At 40.9% G+C, this 22,249-nt stretch overlaps 1 protein-coding gene across 4 annotated transcripts in view; it reads left to right on the top strand.

The window, feature by feature from the left end:
- Positions 1–21,915, top strand: part of RIPOR2 (RHO family interacting cell polarization regulator 2) — a 215,372-nt gene extending 193,457 nt beyond the window's left edge. For all 4 annotated transcript variants that reach the window (XM_014851602.3, XM_014851601.3, XM_044777019.2 and 1 more), the window contains exons 16-22: positions 1,816–1,951; positions 3,233–3,394; positions 4,356–4,514; positions 7,264–7,466; positions 12,392–12,475; positions 15,685–15,775; positions 20,169–21,915. In XM_014851602.3, the coding sequence (XP_014707088.1) occupies positions 1,816–1,951; positions 3,233–3,394; positions 4,356–4,514; positions 7,264–7,466; positions 12,392–12,475; positions 15,685–15,775; positions 20,169–20,269 (936 nt within the window). In that variant the 3' untranslated portion in view covers positions 20,270–21,915. The remainder of the gene's footprint in view (positions 1–1,815; positions 1,952–3,232; positions 3,395–4,355; positions 4,515–7,263; positions 7,467–12,391; positions 12,476–15,684; positions 15,776–20,168) is intronic.
- Positions 21,916–22,249: the final 334 nt, after the last annotated feature.

A 22,249-nucleotide genomic window follows, 5' to 3' on the forward strand; every position in this document is an offset into this window, starting at 1 on the left:
GAATAAAGAACCCCAAGTAGCCTCAGACACCTTATGTGCTGTGGGAAACTGGTCGACAACTATGACTCTTGCCACTAGGTTGGCCAACACCCGACTTGATCTCTTCTGTTGACTGTTGAATTTACAAGCCATGATGCTGACAACTAACCTGGCAGAAGGTGCAAATTTTTTTTCTGACCCAAATGGACAAGGATTGTTGTTTGTTTAGCTATTCTCTATTCTCCAACCATTTGAATGGGATGGTTTTCACAGCTCTTTGTGCTTACTGAGACTGATTCTGTGCCTAGCAAACCACCTGTTCACCTTTTAGGGGTAAAGTCATTTTTTGTGAGACATAGGAGAATTCTCTTCCGTGAAGGGGTGACTGTTTTCTCCTGAAGACTGATTGGCATGCAATATTCAGTGCAGTGTTTCTCCCCACAAGGAGGTCATGATATAACAATTTAATTCTTCTGCAATGAAAATCAACAAAAGAGGCAGATATAAAGACACAGAATGAAGGAGTAAGGATTAGAAACTCAATTTCTAACTCGCACTCACTCCTGAATCAATAGATCTATTTATTCATTTGATATACAATTGCAGAAAGATGAAAATGAATCTTCTATAAGAATCATAATAGCTATAACTATATTTAAAATAAAGTAGTTCATTTCTGATGTATTTATTTACGTGAAAGGCATTCATACATAATTACTGTGCTAGATCTTTGCATTTGAAAATCCTGTTTCTTTCAGAGTCCAAATGCTTTAGACAGTACAGGATGGTGGTACAGGTCTGCATCCTGCATCCACGCATACTAAGTGACCTGGACAGGTGTCTGAGGGACACAGAAAGCACTAGAACATTCAGGCAGCAACGGATTACTGTCCTGTCTTCTATGAGGCCCTCCCTCATTCTTGTGACCTGCACACAAGTGAAATCACTTACTATTTATATGACTTTGGGCAGGTTACTTAACCTCTCTGTGCCTCAGTTTCCTCATGAGTAAAATAGAATATCAGTAGTACCTACCTCATTGGGTTGTAGTGAGCAATTGCATGAGCTAATACATGTATAGGACTCAGCCCAATGCCGGGTACATAATAAGCACTCATTATTTATAATGAGATAGCTTTGATTATAATTATGATTATTATACAACATGCTCTTAATTTTCAGCTTGAAAACAAGGAAATAAATCCATGCTGTGAAAAATTACTACACTTGTAAAATAAATCTTTTTTGTGCTTACACACCAGTAAGCAGCCTAAATATGCCTTCCAACGGGGCAGGCCCGGTGGCGCAGCAGTTAAGTTCGCACGTTCCGCTTCGGCAGCCTGGGGTTCGCCAGTTCCAATCCCAGGTGTGGACATGGCACCACCTGGCAAGCCATGCTGTGGTAGACATCCCACATATAAAGTAGAAGAAGATGGGCATGGATGTTGGCTCAGGGCTAGTCTTCCTCAGCAAAAAGAGGAGGATTAGCAGCAGATGTTAGCTCAGGACTAATCTTCCTAAAAAAAAAAAAAATGCCCTCCAAGTATCAAAGAGGATTTACAGACTTACAATACATAGAAGGAAAGACAACTTTATGGTAACTTTGCAACTCTACTACTGAGAAAATTCTGTAATTTATACAGCCATGATAAAGCTTAAAGTAACAAAAACATGTCTGATTTCATTGATGTTGTAACCGGCATGGAATGAGGAAGGTTACCAAACTGGAACAAGCTGTATAAGTTTATTTAATGTCACCACTCCATTCAGCAAGGGTGGGTGGGCAAAGCTCTATTGACAACATAAGTGACACAGTGGTTTTGTTTGTTTTATCAGCAAATTGTTTTCTCAAGCAAAACCCCATTTGTGGCCAGAAATCTCTTAGAGAAGCTTTCTAGGCAAATCCAAGTGATGGAGAAACTCTCAGCTGTCAGTGATGAGAACATAGGAAATATCAGTTCTGTCATGGAAGGTAAGCACCTGCAAATTACACCACCATTCACACAAATGATGACACCACTGACCCACTTCTCTGCCTGCATCTATTCATTGCTTTGTTGGGAGCAGAAAAGCATTCTTGGGTCATAGAATAGAGGAATGTCTTCACACTAGTTCAGTCTCGTTAACACCACATTTCAGCCTGGAGAGTCAAACCAGCTGACACATAACTTTTTCTATACAGACTTCTACCTCCATAAATCAGATACTGGTATATAAACAGAACCAGCATACACCTCACAGGCAGAGTTTCACAGACTTGTTCTTCTGGGTGGTTCCATTTGGGGACAGATGATCAGAATTGTTCTTGTGCCGTGGAGCTGGCTAAGACAACTCCCATAGAGGCCGACTGTCAAATGCAAGATGCTCCCAAACTCTACTGGGGAAAGGTAGAAATACGTGGATTCAAAGGCCTTCAGGAGAGTCCTTGATTCAGAAAGTTTGAGGCGGGGGCTTGACATGGGGAGGATGCCTTTGTATTTGTGTGGTCTGGCTTCAGGGTTCTTTGGTAAATTTTTGTCTTTTTTCGCATCAGATATTCAGTGGAAATAACGGAACGCTAAGCTCTTCTAGGTTATTTCTGATTAAGCCTCAAACTGGCTGTAGGTTCTCCCTCTGCATTTGTGCCTCTTCCATCTGGTCCTACCAGGAGCAGGTGACCGTGGCAGGTCTCTGAGACGCATGAAAAGGGGAAGGACATTCAGACTGCCAGTGACTCGTGTCCTCTCCTCCCCCGGGCCCCTCCTCATGATCACAACCACACGTGAAGGGATTGTTGGCCAGGTGCTGCCTGGCACAGTGCTCTTCAGTCATTTCAGTCTGAGAGCCACCTGGGCAGTGTGAGACAGTCCTCCAGCCACCTGCTGTTCTGTTCCACCCCCTTCGGAACAGTCCCCTGAGGTTTGATTCTCTGATCCTGTGTGGTTTTTTGCTGTAGAGTTGCAGGAGTTGAGATGATTGGAACATCTCCTAAGAGCAGAGCTCTGTATTCTCCATCACTGAAAGCAAATAGCATTGCTTTTGCTGCATTTTCCTTGCTGCCCAGGCTGGATGAGTTCCTCCTCATAACTTCTTTGCCCTTTGAACCATCTGCCAGCTACAGAGGAATCTTCTAGTTCTGATTAAAAACCACAGTCTTAAAAAAAAAAGAAAAAAGCCCCCAGTGATGCCTGCCCCACCCTCACCCTGGTAGGTCTCTTCTTTGGCTTCATTCAACACCTGTGTTGCAGGATGGGGGATTGCTCTTCTTTTCCAGCCATACCAGAATTTCACAAAAAGCTGTCTTTGCTGTCATTCTGGACCAAGTGCTGCAGCCCAGCTGGTGTCTACCACAGCTCAGCCGACAGAATGATTAAGCAGCTAGAAGCCAACTTTGCCAGAACCGTCAACAGAGACTATCCAGGACTTGCAGACCCAGGTACAGGGCAGCAATAAGGGAAAGCGTGTCTATTGTTCAGTTTGAGAGTGAGCGCTGGTGGGGCTCGCTCACCACTTCCTCCTCAGCTACTTCTGCAAACAGGCTTACTCTCCAGAGAAAACCTCACCTCCTCAGTAAGATCTAAGAAAGGGAGACCTTGGACGTGTTTTAATTCGGAATTATCAGCAGTGACTTTTAAAAGCACTATATTTTGGTATTGCTATTTAGGTATGTATAATTTTTTCATTAAAATGTCACCAATATGAGAATATCAAATGGTATAACTGCTCTGGAAAAACTGTTTGGCAGTTTCTACTAAAGCTAAATATACCCCTACGCTATGATCCAGCAATTCCACTCCTAAATATATCAAGAGAAATACATGCTTCTGCTCACAAACAAGGACATGTGTGAGAAGGTTCATGGCAGCTTTATTCACAAGAGCCGAAAATTGGAAACTCGAATGCCCATAAACAAGAAAATGGACAAACTGTAATATATTCATACAATAGGGTATTACAATAGCAATTTTTCAAAAGAATAAATTATTGCTATAAGCAACATTTGGATAAATCTCACAGGTATTTTGTTGAGTAAAAGGAGCCAGATAGAAAAAGTACATACTATATAATTCCATTTATATGAGGTTCAAAAACAGACAAAGCTAATTTATGTTGATAGAAGTCAGATTATTAGTTACCTATAGGGAGGGTGGATGGGTAACTATAGACTGGGAAGGGGCACAAGAAAACCTTATGGGTTGCTAGCAGTGTTCTGGATAGTGATCTAAATGGCAGCTACACAGGTGTATAGATATGCAAAAATCATCCGACTGTGCACTTATGCTGAGCTCACTTTACACATTTCTCTCTATTCTGTACCACAGTAAAAAGATAGATGGAGGAGTGAATGAATGGTCATGGTTCTTAAAAGCTGCTTTGTATCTTCCCCTTCCAAATAGTGTTTCGCACCCTGGTGTCCCAAATCCTGGACCGGGCTGAGCCTCTGCTCTCCTCCAGCCTCTCCTCAGAAGTCGTCACTGTTTTCCAGTATTACAGCTACTTTACCAGCCACGGTGTGAGTGACCTAGAGAGTTACTTGAACCAGCTGGCCAAGCAAGGTGGGACGTGTTCTTTTGTCACACTATGTGGTGGCTCACTTTGGAGTTATCTCTGGGTTTTTTGGTCATAGTTTTTAGTGAGGGTAACCTTTTTTTTTTTTCCCCAAGTCAACAGCTGGGCTGAGATTTACCTTTTAAATGACTCTGGACTTTTAACATTAGTAAGCCTCTTGGCAGTGAACCAGGAATTTACTAAATCAACCCAATCATCTAGCAGTGGGGTACCGTTAACAGGAAGCTGGTCAATGATTTAAGACTCCACTGTAATTTCTTTCCTTCATTGATGTATTTACCACTTGTAGGATCAAGCCTACATGCAATACTATTTTACATTGCCCTTTTGAGTGGCACTTTCATAGTAGTAAGCAGAAATGGGATTCAAAAGAAGGCAAAGAGGGTGACAGATTGGGAAGGGAAATGAGGGAAAGATGGGAAACCAAATCTAAGGCTGCACATCACATGGGATGAGAAGAATGGGCTCCAACGTTGGGGTGCGCAATGAAGTTCATTATTGCCTTTTCATGTGGCACTTCAAATGTCAGAAATAAACTAAGTGTCTGAAATGAGTGAAAACCTCTTTGGGAGTGGAGCCAGGCAAGGAAGAGCTGGTTTCTGGTTCCCAAGTCTGTGATATGTAAATCCACCGAGGCTTGACGATGTGGGTGAAGAGGCGTGGGAATGAGGTCTGTTCTTTGGGAGTAGGCAGTTTGGCCCAGCACCAGGCAGCAGCAACATGTCTGGCCCAGACCCAGGCTTAGATTTTCTCTTTCTGGAAGATTAAACCCTGCGACAACATGTCCAGCACTGTGGTTGGCATCACAGTGAGAGGAAGGAAATCTTCCACCCAGCGCCATACCAGCCTGAACGCCAAAGAGTCTGTGCATAGCCCCTCAGGAAGAGCAAATGCTGGTACAGAGTGCTAGAAAGAGAAAGGCTAGGCAGGTGCTGCTGGTTTAGGACACAGAGTCTCACTTATTAGATTCTTCCTCTCTTTTCTTTTTTTTTTTTTTTTTTTTTTAGGAAGATTAGCCCTGAGCTAACTGCTGCCAATCCTCTTTTTCTTTTTTGAGGAAGACTAGCCCTGAGCTAACATCTGTGCCCATCTTCCTCTACTTTATATGTGGGACGCCTGCAACAGCATGGCATGCCAAGCGGTGCCATGTCCACACCCGGGATCCAAACCAGCAAACCAGCCCCGGGCCGCTGAAGCGGAACATGCAAACTTAACTGCTGCACCACTGGGCCAGCCCTTCTTCCTCTACTTTATATGTGGGACGCCTGCCACAGCATGGCTTGACAAGCAGTTCATAGGTCCGCACCCGTGCTCTGAACCAGTGACCCTGGGCTGCCAAAGCAGAACGTGCGAACTTAACTGCTGTGCCACCAGGCTGGCCCAGATTCTTCATTTTTTGATATTAAATTGTCACAGTCTAGATCAAGTTTCTGAGTAAATTTCTGTATTACTCAGTTTACATCAGTGGCAGTTGACATCTCCAAGCCTCTTATTACATGGTCCCAGAGAAAGCCTGCTCATTTATTGGTAGGAATAGAAAATGAAATGAAAAAAGCCCTAACCTTTTACATGTCTTTTTTTTTTCTTTACAAAAGAAAAAGGCCTTGATTATAAAAAAAAAAAAATTTAGAAAACATAGAGAAGCATAAAGGAAAAAGTTCAAATCACCCATTCTCCTACTTTTAGAATTTAATATATTTTTCAATTGAATATGCATGGGTTTTAAATTTCAAAATTATGATTACTCATTCTAGAATGTTACATTCTGGTTTTTTATTTGGTATTATATCCCACGTTATTAATTCTTTGAAATAATTTTTTTAGTTTTACAGGATCCCTGCATTTGTCTATAGACTAACATATTTGATTACTGTTGAACGTTTAGGTTGTTTTCCATTGTGTTTTTTTTTAGCTGTTATACATGGTACTATCTCAAGACTTTTAATTAGGCTATTTATTTATAAAGTAGCAAAATCTCCAGAGCATACACAGGAGGAGAAATAAGAAATTAAAGCAAAAGAAGTCTTGATAGTTCACAAACTTCTCTATTGTGTAGAGGATGCTGCTCTGTCAACGGAATATGAATTTTAGCTTATATTTTCCCATCTGTACTGACAGACACACTCCCATCATAACGTTTTTGTGGCTAACAAATGCCCATGCTGGATATCTAGTTAGGAATTCCAGTACATTCCTTAGTTAATCAGTGTGGTCAGTTTGTCCAAATGGGACTCAAAACCCTATATTTTATCATATTGTCTCCATATTCCAGCCAACCAACCGGATTTCTCCATCAGGGCCCAGCTGCCTGAGTGCAGACAGAGAGGATGCAGAGTTGGGGTCGCTCACGGTTAAGGTTTTGCCAGACGGGTCTGACTGAAAGACAGGGGCAGCAGAGTTTGCTCTCTCCGGAAGATTGTACAAAGTGTTTACTTGTATTTTCTTCACTACGTATTTTTACCTTTGACGATTTAATTCACCTGTAAGTTGTTTTGGTAGCCATTATGAGGAGGATCCACCATCACTGTTTTCTCATATGATTTGCCATTTGCCTTAATATAATTATCTGAATAATCTGTCCTTTTCTCACTAGTTGGAAACATCACCTGTATCATATGCTAATTTTTCATATACACTTGGGTCTGTTGTTATGTATATACTTGAGTCTCATTTATATTTCTAATGGGCGTGTTACTTTAATGTCAGAAAGTGAACTCTTTTCTTCTCGCTCTCTAGTTTCCATGGTTCATACTCTACAATCATTAAGAGATGAAAAACTACTCCAGGCCATGAGTGACCTTGCACCGGGCAGCCTGCCAGCCCAGCAGGAAGTTCTCAGGACTCTGGCTCTGCTGTTAACCGGGGACGACACTGAAGTCCGAGAGGCTGTGACGCTTTACTTGACAGCAGCCTCCAGAAATGAGCATTTCAGGGAAAAGGTAGGGCACAAAATCACAGGCATCGAGCCAGAAGCTTGTTTAATTTTCTATCATTTACTATTAATATTTTGTCATTTGTTCTTTTCCAAAAATAATTTTCTTCCACTTATTGATAATATATACCCTGTAAAACAATTTAAATTGCAAAAATGTTCTATAAGTACTTAAACACCTGTACGTCCAGCCGCCAGAGAAAACTATTAATAACTTAGTGTCTATTCCTTCAGATTTTTTTCTATGTACATGCTAACATATGTAATTACTTTTTCTTAAATTAGATCACACTATTCTGTTGTGTAATTGATTTTTTTTTAAAGATTTTATTTTTTTCCTTTTTCTCCCCAAAGCCCCTCGGTACATAGTTGTATATTCTTAGTTGTGGGTCCTTCTAGTTGTGGCATGTAGGACGCCGCTTCAGCATGGCTCGATGAGCAGTGCCATGACTGCGCCCAGGATTCAAACCCATGAAACACTGGGCCGCCTGCAGCGGAATGCGTGGACTTAACCACTCGGCCACGGGCCGGCCCCCGTGATTGATTTTTTAAATGTACTATATCGTGGTTATTTTCCTTCCATGGCAGAACATATTGATCTACTCCATTCTATTTGATGGATCAATGGCATCTCAGTGTATAGACAGCCCATAATTTATTATTCTATATTGGTGGGCATTTGTATAGTTTCCAACTTGGAAAAATATTATGGTGATCATACATACGTATATGGTGATCATACATGTGTGTTCACACACACTTATTTTATGAGTAGTTTGGGGTCAAGTTGTCAAACTGTTGGGTCAAAGAGCTAGAATATTTTTAAGTTTAAAAGCTATCACTCTTGTTGCTAGGAAAGGGATGATTTACCTGTTTCTTGGCTTCAATCCAGTAGCCATCCAGGTGTAACAGGCATCTGCAATTCAAGCCCATTGGGGCTGGGACAGGGGCCTTGGTCCTCTGGGCGCCCTTTACAATTTGAACGGTCATTCTAACAACTAACTCCCATCAACCCTCTCCAGCTCAAGAAAATTAAACTTGGCTCCTTCTTGTCCTTGGAAAGGTCAAATGTTGGACTCTGAGAAGAGTCTAACTTTTCTAAGGCATTACCTGAGCTAGGGTGTGGTGGGATGTTGGTGTACTCACAAGAAGATAGTCCATTCTAATGCTATTTTGGGCCAAGAGCATGAATTTTGTTTTGTTCTTTCCCACAAAGTTGTGGACTTTTACTGGAATTGGGTCAAAAGGCTGTTCTATAGGCCAACTGTCCTCACCCTCACTGAATGAGAGGAAGAAAATTAAAGAAGTGAGAACACTGCTGGTAGCCGTGTATACAGGCATCCGAGTGTACAGAGTCTTCTGTGAGCAGGATCGTGGCACTCTTGATCATGACAAGGAGCCAGGCTTCTAGCATCCCCTTAGAAACAGCAGCAGTTACAACCTGGCCCTCCTCTGGCACTTCCGTATGCACCTTTTACTTTTAGGGAACGTCCACGGGTGACATGATCTCTTTTTATTTGAATTCAGCTCTTATGTTTATTCTCTCGAATTTATTTTTCATGAATGAGTCTTTATTAAGTGACTGATGTGTCCCTGATGCAGCATGGAGGATTTTGTGGACCCAGTAGAAATAAAGGGAAAATAGTCCCTGTCCTTGGAGTGTTTCCAATCTAGTCAGAAAAATAAGAAATAATAATCACTGCCAATTACTGAGTACCTGCTAAACACCAGTCACTGTGTTACATCGCTTACGTGTCTTCTCTATAACAAGATGGGTGTTATTATCCTCTATTTTATAGATGAGGAAACTGAGCCTCTGAATAGTTAAACTTGGCTAAGATGACACTAGTTAAGTGGTAGAACATGGATACCACCTAGAAATGTTAGGCCCCCGCCCAAACCCTGAACTCTTTCCATTTTTTCTTATATGAAATAGCAAAGGTTAGTTCATTAATTCTTGAAACTAGCTGTGAAGGGCTAAAGCAATACAAAAATACCTAGATGAGAGCTGGTGTTACTGTAAACCTTGAACCTTGCTTCAAGAATCATAGCTATTGAACTAAAAGTTGTGTGTTGATTCCTTCTTCTATGCTTTTTTCCTCCCAACTAGACAAGTAGGAAATATCTATTCTTCTCCAATTATACTGTCATATTGGGATGTTGTTGCTTCTTTAATCATCTAGGACCTGCCAAGGGAGATGCTAACTCTCTTACTTTGCACCAGGGGGCTTCTTGCTTCACAGTACACCCTCTGTTTGCTTCTTAGAACTACTACCAATCTAGTGTCACTGCAGCCACCATTTCTTAGGCAACTGCTCAAACTAAAATAAGCAATGTGATGCTCACTTGTTTTGCGAGATTGTGTATCTCTGCATGGCACAGGGCAGTGCCAAATGCTTTCAAGAAATAGCCCCCAGATCCCACTCAAGCCAGTAGAGATTCAATCCTGTACTCCAAGGGACAGTGTGGCCCAGAAGCCCCCTCCAAAGTTCCTTTCCCAGTGGTGGACTGACCCAGGTCAAGATCCAGCACTTCATCCCCATTGAATCATTGTTATAATGTAAACATGCCTGAGAGGAAGGGCAATTTAAGTCATTATCAGTCATTTAAGCCTTAGAATGTATGGTTTGAAAGAGTTAAACCTTTGGTTTGGTTGTTAAACCTTGAAGGCTCTTAGGAGGGATAAATGAGGAAAATAGAGAAGAGTTGTGTGCTGAAGTTCATCCACTTTATAATTTTAACAAGAGCTAGTCCTGGACGTCAAAATCAATTGATTATGAAAAAGGCTAAGTGAAATGGGACTTCTACTATTACTATTATTCTTAATAGCCAAAAGTGGAAATAATCCAAATGTCCATCAACTCATGAATAAACAAAAGTGGTCTGTCCTTACAATGGAATATTATTCAGCATAAAAAGGAATGGGGTGGTGATACATGCTACAACATGGATGAACCTTGAAAACATGATGCTAAGTGAAAGAGCAAGACATAAAGGCCACATATTATATGATTCCGTTCATATGAAATGTCCAGAATAGGCAAATCCATAGAGACAGAGAGTAAATTAGTGGTTGCCAGGAATTGGAGGAAGGAGGAAGTGGGAATGACTGCTGATGGATGCAGGATTTCTTTCTGGGGTAATGAAAATGTTCTGGAATTAGATAGTAGTGATGGTGTGTGAATGTCCTAAAAACCACTGAATTATACACTTTAAAGGGTAAATATTATGGTATGTGAATTATATCTCCATTTTAAAAAAGAATGGAGTTCTTCTATAGAACTGAATAAACAGGATATGTTTAACCACAGCTGTGGGTGACCATCACAATACTATGTGGCATCTCATGACAATCACATCATTAAGTGGCTGATTACACTTTCAAGCTATTTCGTCTAGACACTATGATGGGTACTCACTAAGTACAGAATAACGTTCTAGGTTGTATAAGGAGTTTAATAAATTAAAAACACAAAACGAGATCTTCATCCTTAGGGAGCTTCAACGTAAATGAGATCACTGTGGTATCTTTTTCCTATAAACAAATATATGAATTCACAGATATATGTAAGAATAGAAGTAATATTAGAGCTGTATTTATTGAGGGCTTACTTTGTGCCAGGCACTATTTTCAGAACTTAACATGTGATGCCACATTTAAAATTCACAAAGCCCTATGAGTGGGTCTTATTATTACAACCATTTTGCAGCTTAGCAGATTGAGGCACAGGAAGTTAAGTAAAATGCCTAAAATCATATGTGAGGAAATTGAGAGACATATTAGAAATATATATACTTATAAATACAGACACATATAAATAATGACAGTAGCTTAATACAAATCAAGGAAAATGTAAATCATAAGAAATCAGAGAAAAGGATCCTAGAGAGCTGGTCACACAGTGGTTAATGAAGTGGGACCTGGGTCTTGAGCCCATTTTGAAGAAAGTCAGGAATGAAGCCTGTCCAACAGGAGAGCAGAGCGCATGGAGTTCTCTGGGGGGAGCACAGTGACTGGATTCAACGACGGAGTGTGGCAGGAAAAGCAAGCAGTTAGAGAGAGAGTGAGTAGCCAACTAGTTTAGGACCTTGAAAAGCTCATAATGAGGAGTTCCAATCCAATGCCAGGCCAAAATAAAGAGGAGAAGGCACTTGACCATCCTAAGAGATGGGAGGTGGGTAGGCTCATGAGAGACATAATATACACTTGAGGAAGGGATCTCTCATCATTAGATGCTGGAAGCAGAAATGCTGTGGTAGTGATCCAGGCATGAAATTAAGACCTTGGGAGGACAGGTGGCCATGCAAAAGCGAGAAGTTGAAGAATTATAAGCTATTTAGCTTGGTAAAAATAAGAAAATTTATTTTTGTAGAGATTTTTCTACAGATATCCATATGCCATGTATAAACACAGCACTGCCTTATCGCTGGAACTTCCTGCCTCCTGTCTTCCTTTTGGCTGGAAGGCGATTTGCTCCCCCAGCTTCCCAACTGAAATCTAACCCATCCTTTCCAGTCCAGTTCAAACATCATTTTTGTGGCACCTGCCCTGGCACTCCAGAAGGTGACTCTCTTCCACGTGACTGACTCAGCATTGCATCGATTTTTTGTGGCACCTGGTACATTTCTTCTCTGAAGTTCCTTCTAAATAATCTTAGCATTTCTACTAGACCTGAGGGTCCCTTGGAAGCTGGAATCATAACTTTTTATCTTCCAAATTCGTATTCCCCAGAGTCTGTGACGTGGTAGAATGTAAAAGATGAGACTACTCTTTTAATAAACATGAATTTTGGTTGGTCTTATTTTTTTGGCTCTGAAGGTAGTGCAGAATGTCTTGTTTTATGCCGTAGTTTATCTCAGGGAGTAAAAATGATATATAGCTCTGAAACTACAAACACATCAAAATGTCTTCACACTCTCCTTCTCTTTCAGGCCTTGCTCTATTACTGTGAAGCACTAACAAAGACAGACCTTCAGCTCCAGAAGGCAGCTTGCCTGGCCCTCAGAAGCCTGGAGGTAAAGCCCAGCATCAAGCCCCCTGGCAGCTGAGCTTTGAGCACGACTCAGCCAAGTGTACAGAACGGCTTTCCTTCCATATTCAGGAGTGCCTGTCGTGGCAGCATTTCCCATCTCCTGAGCATGCTATCTTAGCTTGGGGGTTCCTTTTATCTTTACACAGTAACTAAATATGACTTTGTTTTGTTAAAGTCAATAAGTTTCAGAAAGCAATTATGTTTTTCAATAACCCACTGGAATCAGTTTGCCTCTGGGTCAATATTAAAAAAGTTTATCTTATCCCCAAAGCAAGATGAGATGATGATTTCACCAATTTTTATTGTGTCCAAAAAAATAGCAGGGACAAATAAAATTTGCAAAGTACTAAAATTCATTGTACTTGTAAATTTCTAGATCCTTCCCCATGAACTGTTATTACTAAACGGCTCACTAATCTTAATTGGGTCAGAGGGAGGTGTTAGTGAGCAATGAGAGAGCTCAAAAGGAAATGGAAAAAAGGGCTGAGAATTCCCATCATTAAAGAGTTTGCCTTTCAATAGTCAAGATTTAATGTTTGACCTACCTTAATCACAAAAAACAAGACTAATCACTATTGAGAAAAGAATGAGAAAGCCACACCTTAGAACTTGCTAGAATCTTGGATGGGTGCGTGGGACAAGGGGCAGGGACCTGCAGGCCTGATGGGACATGAAGAAAGGGATTAACACCTCAAAAGAAAAAGTTAATGACCTGTGAAGAAAAACCGCTCTGGGAAATTTTGCCTTCCTTGTTACTTGGTCAAAAAATTACCTTTAGGTGACCAAAAAAAAAGCCCACAGTGAGTTGTCTCCTGATATACGGTGACCCATCAGGATGATGGCTGTGATATGGGAGTTAACGTAAATAGAGACATGAGGATACAGTGATCTGCATTGGTTTTTGTGAATTTACATGCTGCGAAGGTGATAGTAGAAGCTACAGTTTCAAATTCTGGCATATCCCAAGTGTGGGAGCCCCGATTCCTCCCCTTTTCCCTTTTCTCCTAGAAGATAGGATCCTTTCTGCAGAATAAAAGACCTCTTTCTAAACCAACCCTAGCTCCTGAAAGGGGCTCTATGAGCGTGGTGTGAAAACAGTGCAGACTCATGGTTTCAGCCACCCAAACCAATCAACTAGCTACCTTGTTGGGGAAAATAATTTTTTTTAATTAATGATAGCAAGCAGACATCCCACATTTTTCTTTTCTATTATCACACTGGAAATGACCTTGAGGGATGAGGGTCCTTAAATCCAGTGGCCCTCCAATTTTAGGTCCCTGAGCTGTCTCATTGGGCTAACCCAGAGTCTACGCATGCTGCTCACTCCAGTTTGCCATGTTCTGGCACCCAGCACCACCACCACCGCTTCATAAACCTAGCTGTCTTCCGAGAAAGAAAAACCTAATTTTTTTTTTAAGTTAAGATATACTTTTATTTTTTTGTTAAGATTTTATTTTTCCTTTTTCTCCCCAAGCCCCCCCGTACCTAGTTGTGTATTTTTAGTTGTGGGTCCTTGTAGTGGTGGTATGTGGGACGCCACCTCAGCATGGCCTGATGAGCGGTGCCATGTCCACGCCCAGGATCTGAACCCGTGAAACCCTGGGCCGCTGAAGTGGGGTGCGAACTTAACCACTCGGCCACGGGGCCAGCCCCAGAAAAACCTAATTTGTTACCTATTGTCAACTCCTCAAAATCTCAGCAAGAGCACTTCTGTTTTGTAGCAGGCGGGCTGCCTTTCTCTACCTGCCCTAAATACATGTTCGCAGAGATGCTATGCTAGGCCCTCTTCCCCCTCTGCGTGTTCTCCCTGGGTAAACATCGACTCCCATGTCTTCCATTGTCATGTACATGCTAATAAGTCCCAATATTTCCAGTCCTGGCCTTCCTTTCCCACCTCTTATCCAGCTTGCTGTTAGATATCTCCACTCGGAAGTCACCTTTCACTCGACCCATCTCACCCCCACATCTAGTCTTCTGTGTCTTAATGATCACACAATCACCTCCCAGTAGCTCGTGACTGAAATCTAGAAGCCATCAGTGACCACCCCCCTCCTCCACATCCAACCAGCCTCCCCATCCTGTAGATCCCACTTCCTCAGTAGCCTGAATCTGTCCACTCTTTATCCCCACTCTTTTCACCTGGATTCGAGCAACCTTCCTACCAGTCTCTTTGCCTCTTTAGAGTCTGAACCCCCTTCAGTCCATCTTCTTTGCTGCAATTGGAATGCTCATAATAAAATACAAATCCTGCCTAAAACTCTCCCATGGCTTTCGATGATCTTAGAATGAAGTCCAAAACCTTTAATGTGACTTGTAAGGCCCTCCTTGATTTGGACCCTGTCACAAGCTATTCCCTTGTCTGGAATTTGTTTCCTTCTCCACACTCCCAAATACACATGTGCATGCGCGCACACACAGACACACACACACACACACACACACACACACACACCCCTACCACATGCCCAAACCTGGCTAACTCCTCTGAGATATCACTTCCTCCCTAAAGACTTCCCTAATCAGACCGGGTTACATTTCCCAGTCATGTTCTGCCCTAGCACCCTGAATCAGCCTATTGTTCGTTATAATAATTACTTGACTTGTTTAACAATCTGTCTTTCCTCTAGACTGTAAACTCTGGAGGGCCAGGACTGTGTCTTGTTCATTGCTGACTATCTCATGTCTTGTGAACTGAATGGTTCATGTGGAGTGCTCAATAAATGTTTGTGGAATAAACAAACAGAAGAATTCCCATCCTTGACCTTTATTCTTTTCCTCCATTTTAGTATATAAGTTAAATATTAGGAATTCTTAAATTAGAGCTATTTTGGAAGGAGTACGATACAGTGGAAAGAACTAGGAGAAGTAAATTCTATTCTAGAAAAGCAAGCTAGTCACTTCACTGCCCTAGGCCTGGAGTCCTCGGTGAAATGAGGAATTTAGCTGATCATCGGAGCTCCTGCAAGTACAAATCCTGGGCTCCAACCCAGGAAATTCTAATGTAGTCCGTCTGGAGTGGTGCCCAGGAATCTGTACTTAAAAGACCTCGCTAAAGTGATCCTGACACTCAGCTAGGTTTGGGAACCCCTGAGTAGGATGGTTTTTAAAGTCCCGACCAGCTTTGAAATGCTAAATCTCATGTAATCGTAGACATAAAAACAGAATGCTATTTTATGTATTTTCTCCTTGTAGGCTACTGAAAGCATTAAAATGCTGGTGACATTGTGTCAGTCTGACACTGAAGAAATCAGAAATGTGGCCTCAGAAACCCTCTTGTCTCTTGGTGAGTTGTTTTTTATGTGATTGTTTGCTTTTTTTTTTTGCAATTTTTTTTATTGTGGTAAAACATAAAATTTACCACCTAAACCCTTTGCAAGTGTATAGTTCAGAAGTACGTATATTCACATTGCTGTGCAACGTGCAGAACTCTTCTCATCTTGCAAAACTAACTCTGTCCCCATTGAATAATAACTTCCCAGCTTCCCCTCCCCTGGCTTCTGGAAACCACCATTCTGCTTTCTATCTCTATGAATTTGACAACTCTAGTCACCTCACATAAGTGAAATTATAGAGCATTTGTCTTTTAGTGACTGGTTTATTTCATGTAGGTTAATGTCTTCAAGGTTCATCGATGTCGTGGCATGTGTCAGAATTTCCTTCCTTTTTAAGGCTGAATAATATCCCGTTGTATGGAGAGACCACACTTTGTTTATCTGTTCCCATGATTGTTTACTTTTGATACCCTCAAAGGGAACTGTAAGGAAAAATTTCACGTGCCCTGTTTTAGCAATTGTCCCCCTATAGGCTATCTGCTCACACTTCTATACACACACACACACACACAGAGTATAAAGAACTGATCAATTTCTATCTCCCCCCAACTGCTGGTTCTAACTGTCTGGATGTTGAGGGTGAGTGTTGCTTTCTGGAGCTTTTCTAGATGGGTTGACCAGTCTGTGCACCATGTGGAATCAAGAACATAGAAGTCAAACCATAATGCAGGGGTAACAGTCAGAATCCGGATTGGATGGCCAGGTTGGGGTCAGCGCTACATGGAGGACAATGATTGGCTGAGGTTCCAGGGTGCCTTCCCCAGGGAATGCCATCATCCCCCGGATACCTTAGTCTGACTGTCAGGTTAACCTCTGATTGCCCTGCTGGCCTGTGCCTCCCTGAGCCCTAACACCAAAGAAGAGAAGATCAGTCTTATTTTATTCTAGAATAACCAGATAAACCTTCCCCTTCACTCCACTTTATAAAGGTTCATGCCTAACAGCTTTCATACTTTTACTCTTTTGGGGGAGTTGGGAGGGTAGAAAGAGGCTTTTTTAACTCTGCATAAAAAAATATAAATGTTATAAATAAATAAACTACTACAACATACTCTTAAAGTATAAAAACTATACACCTAAAAGTCCTCAAATATAATCCGGTCAATAAGACTAGCTGGAAAAAAGCCACCCTAGTTTGACTTTAGTAGCTTAATAACGTAATAGGAAATCTCATGGCATTTATAATCACCGTGAAAATCACATTCATTGTTAGGTGTTCTTTCTTCATTACTGGTTTAGTACGGCTTCGTTCTGCTTTTGAATATATCATTCGATGTACAGAAATCTTGGCCAGCATATGTTTGTTTAGAGGATAAAACGGTTTTTCCTTATGGCTGTTTTAGGCATAGAAATTATTTAAATCCCTAAAACTGTGCCCAGGATATTGTTAGTTTGAACTTCTTTTATCCCTTAATGTTCTGAAATAACAAGGTGTGCCGGACATGTGTAAAGCGTAGCCAACAATGCTTGTCTTTCCAGTGTAACCTAAGGAAGCTTATCCCTATTGAAGGTGCCCCAAGATTCACTTCAGCTGCAGAAATAGCAGCATCTCCAGGCCTGCTCATCACGCCTGCTTCACCTTAGCTCTTTACAGACAGGGCTCCCCGCAGCCCCCAGGCCCTCTCGCACCACCAGATCATGGTTCTCAGCGCCAGCTGCACATCGGAATCACCAAGGAAGCTTTAAAATACACCCATGCCTGGGTTCCACTTTCAAAGGTTCTGCTTTCATTGGTCTGAGGTGTGCCTTGGCATTGGGATTTTTAAAATTCTCCCAAGTGATTCTAATGTGCAACAAAGTTTGAGAACCTCTCAACTCAATGTTATGAACCTCCTTTGACCCTACTACATAAATACTGGTGTATTTTTATTTCACACAGACGATTGAATTGATATAATGAAAACAGTGTTTTCAGTGGAAGTTGATAAAACTGCCCTCGGATGAGGGTGGTCACAGGGCATTTGAGGGACTCAGAGCAGCAGCTGTTTACCAGCCAGTACGGAGTTACTTCAATATTTTAACCTAGAGCTGCCCAGCAGGTCCCTCTGTGACGATGGGAATGTCCTCTATGTGCACTGTCCCGTACGGCAGCCAGTATTCTCATGTGGCTACGGAGCATTTCAACGTGGCTGCTGTGAATGAGGAACTCAAGTTTCCACTTTAATTTTGAGTGGTTGCCATTTAAATTTAAGTAGCCACATGCGGCTGGTGGCCACTATATTGGACAGAGTTTTCACCATGGCTATGGACAGTCCGTTGTGTCCTGTCTGGACCTCAGTCCCATTTGGAACCACACTGCCTGACACCCCAAAGCTCGAGCTCTTTCTCCTCCAACACCATACCTACTTCATAGGACTGTTAAAGGACCAGCGGAGGAGCCAACACAGATCAAAGCCCACTGAAAACTGAATGATAGGAAGAGTGAGATGCCCTGAGGGCCCAGCCCTGGTTGTGTCGCTGTAACACCTGTAGAGGAATTGCTCTGTGTCAGGCACTGTTTTGAGACATCTGCAGGGGTTAGCTTGTTTAATCCTCTCCAGGACTCCATGAGGGAGGAAGTACCGTTAGTCTCATTTTACAGAGGGGCACACTGAAGCCTGCTGAAGTTGCATAATCTGCCATGGACACCCAGACCCATAGAGCACTGCCATGGAATCCCAACCCCCTAGGCCACCTGGACTCTGTGGGTCTCTGGGGGAAGAACTGAACACCTCAAAATTGGAATATATCCATGAGCAAACTAGGAACTGGCCTGGTATTCGCTGTTTTTAAAATAGCATTCATTAGCCAAGGCATCCATGGGAGTGTGTGTGAGGGGCAGGGAGCATGGTATGAATGGGCCTAGCTCGGGCTCTCTGTCTCTCCATCTCCCCCCGTCATCAGCTGAAAAGCTGCTGTTTTTAATGTTTTCTATGTCAGGGTTTTGCATAAATGTTTAGTTTCAAACAAAGGGCTCTACTCCAAAGTAATAAAAAGTTGAAAACCACCACATTAGGAAAAAAGAAAAAAAATAGCATTTGCCTCAGAAAAGTCAAGGCATGCAGGAAAAAAATCAACAAAAATCTCTTAAAATTCTTGGCTTTTGCTTATAGAAGAGTTCACTACAAAGTTCTTTTAAATACAGGCGAATCTCTACTTTTATATCCAACGTATTACTGAAAATGTTAAATGTACCAGAAAAAAAAAAAAAGAACAGACTTTTGGTTTATTAAAAGGCTTCTGTTTCCAGAGACTACAGTATATTATAAAATCCATGATTACACTCCTTTTCTAAAACCCACTAATATGAGTGTATTTCCAACGTTCATGAATCTTTTTTTTTACTTTTGTTTTTTTCACAATGAACTTCTGATTGAGCACAACTGATTATTCCCATCTTTGTCTTATTGTGTTAAATGTATGAAAGCCTGCTTCTTATCGCTAGTGTCTGTTACTCATTTTCCGATTTTCTAATCATGTTTTTAAAAATAGGAAAAATGGAACAAAATATTCAAATAATTTGCAAATACATGCTAGCTGTTCCTATTCAAGATGGTACTACTGACAAAACTGAACTAGCTGTTGGCTGGTAGACGGCATGACCACGTTTATATGGCAAAGAGTAATTTTTCAGCTGAAGTTTGAAAGCCTAAATTTGACTTTTATGAAAGATCGTTTAGATGTACCAATATATGAAAGCAAAAGTTATGTAAAAGTTCAATGCACTGAGGGCCGGCACAGTGGCGCAGCAGTTTAGTGCGCACATTCTGCTTCAGTGGCCCGGGGTTTGCCAGTTCGGATCCCAGGTGCGGACATGGCACTGCTTGACAAGCCATGCTGTGGCAGGTGTCCCACATATATAAAAAAAAAAAAAGCAGAAGAAGATGGGCATGGATATTAGGGCCAGTCTTCCTCAGCAAAAAGAGGAGGATTGGCAGCAGATGTTAGCTCAGGGCTAATCTTCCTCAAAAAAAAAAAAAAGTTCAATGCACTGAAATGAAGGACCAGCCATATTGAAATCCCTAATGCTCTTAAAATATAATCCATATGATTTCTCAGGAGTAGATCTATTATGTGAAATTATCAACACCAAATGCCCGTAGAACTTCTACTCTGATTCACACGTTGGCATTCTTTTAGTCTCTGGCTTAGCTCAAAAGTTCTCGGTTGTTCTAAACATTACTTAGAAAACAGTATAATTAAGAATAACAGAAGATGACTTTTCGGTACCTAAAGTTCACATTAGCAAAATATAGCGATCCATACCCAAACAATTGGTATTAATTTATCAGAATTAATTATTCTGAATGACGAATAAAAAAGTTAAGTTTAAACTGGTATTCATTTTTAATGTTCTATATCCAGGAGAAGATGGGCGGCTTGCATATGAACAGTTGGACAAATTTCCTCGAGACTGTGTTAAAGTTGGAGGTCGTCATGGAACTGAAGTTGCCACGGCCTTTTAATTACAAGTTAACTCTGCCTAACGGCTGACTTAATAAATGGCCCTCTTAATCAAGATGGTGCTGTGATTTAGCTGGAATGTGTTTCAAACTTGAAGAGTTCTGTTGAGGTTGTCCGGAAATTTAACGTGTTATCAAAAGAATTCAAAATCCAGTTTCACAGTACGTATCCACTTCTTTGGCCAACAGAATAGGGCTACGTATAATTCAGTAGATTACATTGTTGATTGCTTCTGACAATAGTAAGAGTCCATCTTATCTAATATGTATGGGATTTTAAAACAGCCATCTTTGTACTTTTTGGGAAGATCTTCTATAAGCTCAAAATAGTCATGTGATAGCTTGCTAAATATCATACGCCTTGCAGTTTTTCTCTGTCATGTTCTCAGGGTTGAGTGGCCCCCTTAGCTACCTAATTTTACGTTAAACGCAAAGCACAAAAAAGAATTTCTTTGAATAAAAGTTTGCCTGCAGAACCTGGTAAAATGACACATTTTAAGGGTTTAATTTTTTTTAATTTCATTTTTTCAAGCCTCCACTAATTTCTTTTGTTTCTTTTCTTCATTCTGAAAATTCCGAAGCATGTTTTCGTTATGGTAAAAAGATAAGTAGATGACTAAGGACTACCTTATTAAGATTCTACCCATGCTCATTTAAAAAAGGACATGCAAAACTTAAGCTATTTTTAAAAAACAAGAGCCATTTTTTTTTATGATACTTTTACAATAGAGCTATTTTACTGCTAGCACAAATCAAAACCAAAAGTCACGGATGCAGAAAGCTGTGATGCTTTTTGAGGTAGAAGAACCTGGAACTTGGAGGAATCCTAATGGGTTGGGAGCAGAGGGACATTAAAAGTGGTCCTGGCTTCTGTAAAAATCACCATGAATTGAGGAAGAACAACACTTTGAGGGATGGTTACTGCGCTAGACAAATCATTCACCACTGGATAGGCTCCTCGGCCAAATAGTTAAAACCACAGCTCCCATTATAGCTTCCATATCAAGGCAGCAAGTCCATTAAATAAAGTACAAAACCACTCAGTAGCTCTTATTAAATAATTTTTCTTCCTTTTAAGAGTATACAAGGTGGGATATGCCAAGATAACAAAATAATATGTATGAGTATAATTTAAACTGTGGAATATCAACTGTATTCTGAATGTGTTTGTATAAAATATCATTTAGATGTCATTTTAAATATTTACATTTTAGCAAGACTTTTAAAAACAACTCATTTCATTTGCAAGTAAAAATTGTTCGCCAGGCTTCCTGGCAAATAGTTCTTTCAACTGTGAAGTTATAATGTATATATATATTTGTATATTTATAAATATTATATATATGCATATATCCTTCATTTTAAAGGTACATTGTACAGTCCATAGTTAGTATGTCTAGTCTATAGTCTCTGTTAAATGGTCAAGATGACTGTTTTTATAGAAAGTCAAATCACCAATGTGACAGAGTTTTCTGTTTGGTTTGGTTTTTTATTTTTTGAATATTGCATGAGCAATTCCATATCTTTTGTATTCACTTTGCTTTTTATTTTTGGTTGAAGGGGGTGCCTTTAGTTTTGTGGCATTTGTATTCATCACTCTTTCAATCATGTAAGTTAAAATAAAAATTATTTTTGGATTACTAGTCTCATGTACAGAGTCTAGCGTATTTTTTTCACATGGCTTTCTTGAGTTGGTATTTACACAATATACTACACCTCATTCTCAACTTGAATTTATTCTTATCTTAAAATTCCTTCTTCTAGGGGCCGGCCCCATGGCTGAGTGGTTAAGTTCATGCACTCCGCTGCAGTGGCCCAGTGTTTCACCGGTTCGAATCCTGGGCGTGGACATGGCACCACTCGTCAGGCCGTGCTGAGGTGGCGTCCCACATAGCACAACTAGAAGGACCCACAACTAAAAATACACAACTATATACTGGGGGGCTTTGGGAGAAAAAAGAAAAATAAAATCTTTAAAAAAAA

The sequence above is a fragment of the Equus asinus genome, chromosome 8, assembly GCF_041296235.1.
Source record: "Equus asinus isolate D_3611 breed Donkey chromosome 8, EquAss-T2T_v2, whole genome shotgun sequence".
NCBI lineage: Eukaryota > Metazoa > Chordata > Mammalia > Perissodactyla > Equidae > Equus > Equus asinus.